This window comes from Blennius ocellaris (assembly GCF_963422515.1).
Source record: "Blennius ocellaris genome assembly, chromosome: 10".
NCBI classification, from domain to species: Eukaryota; Metazoa; Chordata; class Actinopteri; order Blenniiformes; family Blenniidae; genus Blennius; species Blennius ocellaris.
The window spans coordinates 24,922,284-24,933,075 of NC_137659.1; the positions used below are offsets into that span (position 1 = coordinate 24,922,284).

The 10,792-nt window shown below is 42.5% G+C and overlaps 1 protein-coding gene across 1 annotated transcript; it reads right to left on the minus strand.

The window, feature by feature from the left end:
* Positions 1-8,108: 8,108 nt before the first annotated feature.
* LOC308135574 (uncharacterized protein) lies at positions 8,109-10,031 on the minus strand (the record flags this gene model as incomplete). The annotated part of the gene is made up of 3 exons (XM_080503625.1): positions 8,109-8,243; positions 8,976-9,135; positions 9,873-10,031. The coding sequence occupies 3 exons, from the start codon at positions 10,029-10,031 to the stop codon at positions 8,119-8,121; spliced, it is 444 nt and encodes a 147-aa protein (XP_080359751.1). The 3' UTR covers positions 8,109-8,118.
* Positions 10,032-10,792: the final 761 nt, after the last annotated feature.

Below are 10,792 nucleotides of genomic sequence, written 5' to 3' on the forward strand. Positions count from 1 at the left end.
TCAATTATTATTATTATTGGGTTAGATTATTATTGAGTCTACAACCCTTAAACCCAGTGCAATTACTATTCTGTGGATTTCAATCTTTCTTTTCTTATACTTTAAAAAGGAAGCTATGTTATGGAAGTTGCAGCTGGAAATTATACCAAAACATTGAATCAAGAGATGTAAAACAAGAAATAAAACAAAAGAGAAAGTACAGAAGATAAAAACCTGTTGTAAAATTGGCCGAATCTTATCCAGTGTAAGAAACAAATTATCCCTGATGAAGTCCAACAGGCTGCGGTCCAGCAGCTTGAACTCCATACAGAAATGATCGTCAAACACGAAGGAGTTCTTAAAGGTCACAATGTTGAAATCCTCACAGCCCAAAGCTTTCAGGTATTCCAATGCCTTTGCCTGGAATCACACAATATCATGTGAAATCATATATACACATATTTTTTCAAATAGTGAAATGGTAATGACTGTTTTACTGTCTCACCTCCTCTCTTGCCATTTTGGTGTGCGTCACGTCTTTAATCATTTTCAAAGCGACTGTTTCATTGGACGGCATTTTCTGGCACTGGGTCACGACTGCAGATACACCACTGCCCATTATGTCCTGCACCATATATTCCGCGCTGGGCGACACTATTGTTGCGCCAATCAGGTCGTCGCTCTCATCCTCCTGAGATTTCACAAAATAATTTGAGTTTTGAATGTAGAATTTGACATAAATATAGTTGGTCACTTATTGGTTTCTTATTATAGCAGCAATTTGTAATAAACTACTAACTGATATTTATCAAGTCAAAACTCACATTATCCGAGTGTTCAGAACAGTTGGATGACTCAGCATCTGTGAAGAAAGAGAGAAAGTTGCTTATCCGTCAATGTGAGTTAGAAAATAACCTTATGTAAACTCATGATGTCAACAATCACATACCTGTGAAACTGTCTTCATAGTTTGTCTCATTGCCGGATTCTATCTCTTCATGCAAGTCACTCAACTGTTTTTCCAGACAGCTGATTTTCTGCTGGCGATCGTTGAGATTTTTAACATAAGTTGTTGCAACTCGCATCACATCTGCCACCAGTGTCTGTCGGTTGATTGTGGGCGCAACACAAATATACTGTAGAACACAAGGGAAGACAATCATTAGACCTGCTGAAGTTTATTTTTATGCTACCTTAGTAAATGTTGTTGTGGTCTTCAATCTCCCTCTCATTTCTTTTACATCCAGAATTACAGGTTCTACTGGAAGTACTTCTGACTGATAAAATATATTTAACAACTTACATTAAAAATCTGGACCACATCTTGGAGGATGTGCCCCTCTTGAGTCTCCATTTCCTGAAGCTGTGGAAATGTCAGATTTTTCATTCTTCTACTTCACTATAATCTGAAGAAAATATTAAAAAGAAAATATTGTTAGTTTTTCACAGAAAATCTGCAACACACTCACAGTAATTCTACACTGATAATGATCTTTTCCCCCCAAACAATTGCCTTCCATAAGTCATGTAACTTCGCAAAATGTACTTCTTTTCATTCAACTCACAGTGTTGATGTCAATGAATATGGTCGGGATGTAAATCCTTGTGAAGAATCTCGTCGTGGATTAAGTATCTCTGTGAATCGCTCTCACGTGTCTCGACCGCTGGCAGGTGATGAACTGACAATCAGACTGGAACAGGAGTGAAACGAGTGACATCCAAGGCTGAATGCAGCTGAGTTCAACTGAAATGAAACTCTGGCTTTTATCTTCTTTGTGATCAAAGGACTTGTCCTTTGATCACATGCTCAAATGCAGCTGAATTGAAATGCCCAAGTGGCTTTTATCTTCTAACTCTGCCTTTTATCTTCTAACTCTGGCTTTTATCTTCTTTGTGATCAAAGGACAAGTCCTTTCATCAATGCTAACTCTGTTTTGGGATGTCATCGATCAGGTCAGGAAATAACTGGGGGGGAAACTCAGTGAAAAAAGATCAAAGCACCTCCATGAAGTTCCTCTCTCAGCTACTCTAAATGGGACATTGTCTCACTTCGATCTTTTCCACTTTCAAACCAAATTCTACATTTGAAGGAAAATTAAAACATTAAACTGCAGATAAAGGGGAAACTTTGCTTAAGAAGGAAATGTCAGTATATGTAAATTTCAATATTATAAATGTAATCACAAAAAGTACTGTGCCCTAGATAACACTGATTCATCATACTTTGTAGGTTTCCCAATAAAACCTTCCACTATCCACCGGAGCTTATGGCTGACGCGTGTTTAAAAAAGTGTGTCCTCCACAATGGTCTCGCTTTTATGTTATTTATTCGTCAAAAATACAAAAAGACAAAAAGACAAGCACCTGTTCCACACGGTCCTCGAGCCAAACACTGTTCCTACACGGTCTTAACACAATACTAACACGCTCCTAACACGATCCAAACACGGTCAGAAAAACCATGACCTCCTCCATACAAGTCATCCCCGTCGCTGCGCTCCTAAAACTTCTGAGCCTTAAAAACAAAAGTTAAACTCCTTAAAGCTACAGGCTCTTAATTTTATCCACAACACAAATAATAATGAAATATTAATATTTTACAACTTAAATCAACACATTTAAATACAATTAAATAATGAAACTAATATAAATCCAAAATGTATTGTACCATGAACTGAAATTACCATGAAATACTTAATAACTAATATGGCACCTACATTACCGGCCCCTAATTGTTCTGATGATGCAACTTTTAAGAACAATTACCACAATTATATAAACTTACAGCAAATATTATTAACAAGTATTCACACTGCCAAACATTAAACTTTCCAACATGAAAAGCGCCGTTAATAAGCATAGCAAATGTCCACTGTTTTGTCCATTAACTTCAAACAAAGATACAAAGTCCATAGGCAGCCCGTCTTATCTTCATCAGCTGTGGAGAGAAAGATAGAAAAAGAGGAAAGAGACAGACAGAAAGAGAAAGAGCCAGAGGTCACCAGTACGTGGCTCATCGTGGGAGCTCAGTCTTTACCACTGGCTCATTCAGGTTCCACCAGCAGGCAGATCTTTGTAATGGGTCTGTCCATGATGTTAGTCTTTGTCTTTATCCGAACTCTGCGAACAAAACCCTTCTTGTCTGGAACAATCTCGATGATCTTTCCCATAATCCACGAATTCCTCGGCGCACAGTCGTCCACAAGCAGAACCACGTCTCCTTCTGCGAAGTTCCGGGAAGCTGTGGCCCACCGCTGACGCTCTTGGAGTTGAGGCAAGTATTCTTTGAGCCACCTCTTCCAAAATAGGTTGGACATGTATTGAACCTGCCTCCACCTACGCCGCGTGTAGAGGTCATCCTTGTCGAACAATCCTGGAGGTAAGCTTGGTTTCGTTTTCAAAAGCATGAGATGATTAGGCGTCAACGCCTCCAAGTCGTTTGGGTCATTGGATGCCTTCGTGATAGGCCGGCCATTGACGATTGCCTCTGCCTCACACAGCACTGTGTGAAGGCTTTCCTCATCCATGAGCTGTTCTTTCAAAGTGGAGTTCAGCACCTTCTTTACTGATCTTATCAGCCACTCTCATGTTCCTCCATGATGCGATGCGGCGGGAGGGTTAAACATCCATTTGATTTTGTGTTGATGGAACAGATGCTGAAACTCTGAGGAATTCCAGTCAGCCATGGACGCCTTCAACTCACGACTTGCTCCAACGAAATTCGTCCCATTATCTGAGAGAATCTCTTCCACTTGTCCTCGCCGTGCTATAAAACGCCGGAGAGCGTTTATGCACGAATCCGTATCTAATGAGGAGGCGAGCTCAATATGCACTGCACGCACAGCTAGGCAAGTGAATATGACTCCATACCTTTTTACGAGGCTTCTCCCACGTCTCACTTCGAATGGTCCGAAGTAGTCCACCCCAACTCTTGTGAAGGGTGGATCATCTGGTAACACTCGTTGTAGTGGAAGGTCAGCCATTAGCTGTTGTCCAGCTTTACCAGCTAAGCGGCGACACACCACACACCTTCCACATATCATTCTGATAGCCGTGTTGGCACTCGTCATCCAAAACTTCTGACGCAACTCAGAGAGCATGTGGTTGCGTCCTCCATGCCCAGTTTCTTTATGAATTTGTTGGAGAACCATACCCGAAATGTGAAAATCTCTGGACAGAATGACAGGTTGCTTGCTGTTCTCTGGCATAGCTGCCCGACTCAGTCTTCCACCAACTCGCAGCACACCGTCTTGAAGTATGGGGTTCAGCTTATACAAGGGGCTGCTGCGCTTCACATTTTGTCTTTTGTTCAGAGCTCCAATCTCTTCTGAGAATTTCTCCTTCTGACATAATCTAATGATGTGAAGCTCCGCCTTATCCAGGTCTTCCACTGAAATGTGTGTGCTCTTGTAGCTTTCTTTAAAGGTGTCCATCTTGCTTTGGATTAACTGCTGTGTACTGCACAAGCTGGATTCCTCACTGGCTGCACACAGCTCTTTCCTCCGTTGACAGAGACTCCAAAGCAAAACTTTAAGCTTCAAGAACCAAGCCACAGCTCGTTTCAACTTCATCCAAGATGAGAAGTAGTGGATCAGTTTCTTGAACGGAGTGACACTTTCCTCCACACCTATGGAGTTTACTGCAACTCTTTTGATCTCAGGATCATCCAAAGCAACTTCTGCATCGCTCAAGGGACTCTTTGGCCAACACTCAACTGGACCGCAAAGGAAGTCTGGACCTGAAATCCAACTTGTGTTTTTCATGAAGTCACCCACCTTTTGCCCTCTAGAGGCGCAGTCAGCTGGATTCTTGTTGGTGCCTACGTGTCTCCATTGTTCGACATCAGAGCCTTTCATAATGGCAGACACTCTGTTTGCCACAAACATTCTGTAACGTGTCGTCTCATTTTGCAGATACTTCAGTACGACTGTACTGTCGGTCCAAAAAATTGACTGTGCAAGGTCACATTGCAACTCTCTTCTCAAGACGCCATCCATTTTCACTGCTACTGTGGCCGCCGTCAGCTCCATCCGTGGAATGGTAGGCGACCTGAGAGGTGCCACCCTGGACTTGCCCATCATGAATGCACAATGCAGTTGGTCACTTGTGTTCCGCATGAGAAGGTAACTGACTGATCCGTATGCATACTCGCTTACGTCAGCAAAGTGATGCAATTGTGCAACTGCGCAATCTCCAAATCCTTCAGGCTTTAGACATCTGGGAAAACTGAAGTGCTCTAAAGCAGGAAGACTAGCTAACCAGTCGCACCACCTCTTTTTGATGTGCTCAGGTAAGTCGTCGTCCCACCCAATCTTCAACCTGCACAAATCTTGCAGAATAGTCTTTGCTGGCAAAACCACAGGTGCCAGCACGCCCAATGGATCATATACTGATCCAACTACTGAGAGAAGTCCCCTTCTTGTGAATGGGCGGTCTTTGATGGTGATTTTAAACTTAAGCGTGTCGGACTCCACGCACCAATTGAGACCCAGGGCTCTCTCCATTGGAAGCTCATCCCGATCAAGGTCCAAGGTTTTCACCTCCTTCGCCAATTCAGACTTTGGGATGGAATCGAGCACTTTGCGGCTGTTGCTCACCCATTTGTTGAGACGAAAGCCTCCATTCCTGCAGATTCTCATGAGGACTTGGCACATGATTATGGCTTCCTCTTCTGTAGCCACAGACTTGAGGCAGTCATCGACATAAAAATTCTTGTAGGACTGTCTGTACCACCTCAGCTCTGAACTGTTGACTCTGGTCTTCAGCGCACTTCCTCAGTGCGAAACTGGCGCAGCCGGGTGAGGAAGTGGCTCCAAACAGGTGTACTGTCATCTTGTGTTCAGCCAGAGCTTGATTGTAATCTCCACCTGGCCACCAAAGAAACCTCAGCAAGTTGGAGTCCTCATCAGCCACTTTAACCTGGTGGAACATTCCTTCAACATCCGCCATAATCGCAACAGGTTCTTGTCTGAACCTAATAACAACACCAATCAGGCTGCTGGTTAAGTCAGGGCCTTGCAAGAGTTGGTCATTTAACGACGTTCCCTGATAGGAAGCTGCACAGTCGAACACAACTCTCAATTTCTGCTTCACGGGGTGATACACAGCAGTATGCGGGATGTACCACACTTTACCTTCCTCATACGTCAGCTCTTCACCTGACAATTGCACAGCATAGCCTTTCTGAAGGATGTCATCCATGAAATCTTTGTACTCTTTGAGAAAGCAGCTATTTCTGATAAATTTCCGCTTTAAATTCTGTGCTCGCTGCTCAGCCATTATCCTGTTATTTGGCATGTTGACCATTCTGTTCTTCACAGGCAAACATATGACATAGTGGCCATCAACCAGTGTAGCGGATTCCATGACCATGTCCATGAACTGGTGGTCCTCTCTAGACATTTCCACTTCATCATGTTTTCCTCCCTCCGGGAAATCCAACTGAAACTGTTGAAGCCACAAGTTCTCCAAACAGGCCACCGATATGCGGTTCGCCATGGCCTTGGTAGGTTTCCTTTTATCTGTCCAACTGCAGCTTTCCCTCAAAGGCCCGTTCACAGTCCAGCCAAGCATGGTTCGTATAGCATATGGTCCATTACCAACGCTGCTCACTACTTCCCACGGCTCCATAGCTTTTGGCACGTTTGCTCCAATGAGCAATCCAACGTCAGCTTTGATCTGAGGCAGATGTATTTCTTTAAGGTGAGGCCACCTTTCAAGATCCTTCTGTTGTGGTATGTATTCCTTACCTACAGGTATTGTCTTGTATGTGAAAGCATCTGGAAGATCAATAAACTCATCACCTGACAAACTACTGACCTCCAGACCGGATGCCACATAAGTACTGACAGGTTTCTCTTCACTCATGGTTCTCAGCAGCATGTCCGTTTTTCGTCCACTAAGTTTCAACTCATTCATCAGTGCCTCGGTACAAAACGTAGCCGAACTTCCCGGCTTGTCACAAGTATCCAGGACATGCTCACCTTTACAGAAGAGACACACCACCCAGATAGCAAACAGTCATTGAATCAACATTGAAATTCCGTCAGGCTGAAGAGTGAGATCAATGTTGATGTCAGAACATTGAAGCAACATTGAGTTTGCTCGCTATGATCAACATTGAAATAATGTTGAATTTTCAATGAACTCAGATGTTGAATCAACCTTGTTTCAACCATGTTATTATCAACATTGAAATAATGTTGAATTTTCAATGAACTCAGACGTTGAATCAACCTTGTTTCAACCTTGTTTCAACCATGTTATTATCAACATTGAAATAATGTTGAATTTTCAATGAACTCAGACGTTGAATCAACCTTGTTTCAACCTTGTTTCAACCATGTTATTATCAACATTGAAATAATGTTGAATTTTCAATGAACTCAGACGTTGAATCAACCTTGTTTCAACCTTGTTTCAACCATGTTATTATCAACATTGAAATAATGTTGAATTTTCAATCAACTCAGACGTTGAATCAACCTTTTTTCAACCACGTTATCAACATTGATAACTTACTATTAAAAGGCCATTTCAGCACTTTTAACATTCCTTTATTTTTTAATGCGTCAAATAAAGCCAAAATAATCACTTTAATCTCCATTTAGTGAAGTTCCACAGGGATCATGCCAAAGTCATCCAGTAGTGACATCACTGCACTGAAGGGAAGCGATGTCACTGCTGGAAAACCAAGTTTGGAGCAACTGCAGAACTTTAAAACCAAATAGAATCACGTGATTATTTCTTACAATCATAAAATACAGGGGAAGGGTGAAACATTCTGAAGTGGTTCATTAAGTATGCGTACAGCAGTGGCTCTCAAACAGTTTATACAGACTTCAATGTACATACTCCAAAATTGATTATAATTATGCCATTAAAAGGTAAATATTTGAAAATAAGTAGAGTGCTTGCAGATTACTTTTTTTTTTTTTAAGGAAACCAAGGTTGAGAACAGTTGCTTTACTTGCTGTCAGGCTGGGACTGGAAGCAGGACTCAGGTGCAGAGGATATCAGTAAAATGAGTTTTATTAAAACCAAAAATCCACAGTTGTGGAAAAATAAGGACAACTCAACATGAGGTAGGGCTGGGGAGACAAGGGGGCGAACATCAGCTTTTAGTCCCCATGGAGCGCGTCAGTTCTGTGGCCTCTCATTCCTTGCCACGCCACCACTCCTCTCAGGTGCATAGCGCAGCCACTTCTGCATTGCACCCTCGTACTGCTTTTCAGTGAGCCTTCTGTCAAACTGACGAGCAGCCGCTGTGAGAAAGAAAGAAGGAAACACGGTACTTGTTATAAAAGCAGCAATGCACGCTCCATTCAAAAGTGACAAATGTCCAGTGACCTTTTACGTGCTACTGATTTTCAGGCAACCGTAAAGGACCACCTCACCTTCATATAATATATCCACACTAATGCTCGTACAAAAAATGCCACCATTTATGTCTAACCTGTCTCAAGAGCATTGGACAGTTCAGAAACCTGCCTACCAATTAATCACATCAAACACAGAACGACTAGACTTACTGAGCATGACAGAGGAACATGACCCATTTAGACCGAACTTCTGTGTCAACATCATTTTAACCATGTTGAACACTATTTTATGCTTTAAGTATGAAAAATAGCAGATATATGAACTTACAGACAGCAGAGTACCAAGCTGTGAGCTTGTAGATCTGCTATTTTTGAAAACTATTGAAAGTTTGTGGAAAACTTTGAACGTGTGTATTTTTAAGGTAAACATTTGTAACTCAAGTCTTTGCTTCAGGGGGTCCATAGAACCTATTTGGAGATGGGGTGGGCAGTCAATTATAACTTGGAGGGTCCTTGAAATGAAACACGTTTGAGCAGCAATAGAACCATTCTAGAAGTGTTTAGGAATATGTTTTATATTTTAGAACTGTTCTCTGGTCTTAATGAATGATTTAGATTCAATATGTCAATTAGCCAAATCCGTAAAATAGTAAACCTAATATTTGTTAGACTCACCGAAGATGCAGTCCTGCATCAGTGTGTCCTTAAAGGCCCTCTTCGGTGACTTCCCCGCCCAGTTGAATCTGCAGGCCAGACCGTTGGTCATGATACTGGAGAGCACTCTCCTGATCATGCTTTCTGGGCTGGTCCCTCCAACCAACGCCAGGCGGGTAATCTGAAAACAGAGGGAAAATGTTGAGTGCTAAAGTGTACAGTGTGCCATGTCAAATGAGAACACATTTGAAAGCATACATTTAGTACATTTCTGCAGTGACATAAAGGCATGATGATCGTCTAGTTTAATCATTACGTGAAACTTTGGCTGAATCGCTGCTGGACACGGCCTCGGCCATCCGCCACCGGAGCCGACAGAACCTCAAGCTCTGGAGATCCGGACCCAGCGAGGACTGGCTCCTTTTCTGTTCCCTGTTTGTTAAATAAACTCTCCAGTGCATACGTCTGTCTCCAGCTGCTTTATCTGACCTGAGCCTCCGAAGTTGCACCGTAACAGTAATCGCATCATGTCTATTATGTATTGGCTGTGCAAGCTTTACATCGTTTGACGTTTTATTTTTTACGTGTTGGAAAATGTTGGGCAGAATGGACACACAGGCCTACATCTTTTATTTGATGTTTGGCAGCATTGAAATAGATTTAAATTGAATAAAGCATTCAATGGCATAACAAGCTTTGTGGCATGGTAAAAGCCGGTGCATTTTCTGAAGTAATAGCCAAATACACTGCTGACTAAATAACAATTATGGGAATGACCACCATTGTGGGAATTGTCAGAAATGCCCGCACAATGAAAACCATGGTTGTACTATGGCCGTAAAGTGTTTGATGAATTGAGCCCAATATTTCTCTGCCAAAAACTCCCTACAATTTCAGACATAAGGAAATACACAATACCATCTTCTGCCGGACTGTTTCCTCCTTCAGTGCAGTTTCAGCCTCCTCAAACTGCTCCTCGGTGGTCAGTGGCAGCACCACAGGGAAGTGGTCTTCCCTCTGCCGTTCAGGTCCAGCTCCAGCTCCAGCTCCAGGAGAATTCAAGGCGATCTTGGCCATTTCAGCCTTCATGAATTGAATCTCCCGAGACATTTGCCTCACCTCCATCAGTAGCTCTGTGAGCATCCTGGTGTTTCTGTTGGCAGCAACGTCTTGAAGAAAAACAATTGGGTTTACATTCAATTTCAAGGATAGATTAACCACTTTAAATTTAGAATGACACTAAGCAAGTCACTGATGGCTTAAATGGCTGCACCCATAACTATAGTAACCAGTAGGTCTTTAACTTTGAAGGAGTCAGAGGAGTCATTTTCCATGCAACGCTCCAAGGCTCAAGGTCCCTGCACTGAGCACCAAGTTTAAGCTGTTGATCAGAAAATGATACTTGCCTTGCAACATTTCACTGGACTGGCCTCCATTTAATCTTCTCCGAGGCAGTTCAGGAGCTGAAACTAAGTCACCAACAACATGGCATGAGCATTACACATTGGGTCCCCGACACATTAGACGACTGTGTTGGAAGGAGAAGAAAAAGGGAAATGGGACAATAGGATTCTTTACCGGGATCAGGCGATCGGAAGGGAGCTGCTCTTGACCAATGTGCGTAGTCGCCATCAACATCTAAAAGGAAGTACACACATCATTGTTTGCACTGAAGCCTACTGAAGAAAAATATAATGGAAAACAAATGCATACAATTCCTTGCTGGCTCCGACGCCACATTGTGGTTGGGGCTGGAATTACACATTGGTGACATTCCTAGATAAATGAACAAGCAGAAAATGCAGTTTGACATAAAGAAGCACGATAACACACACACA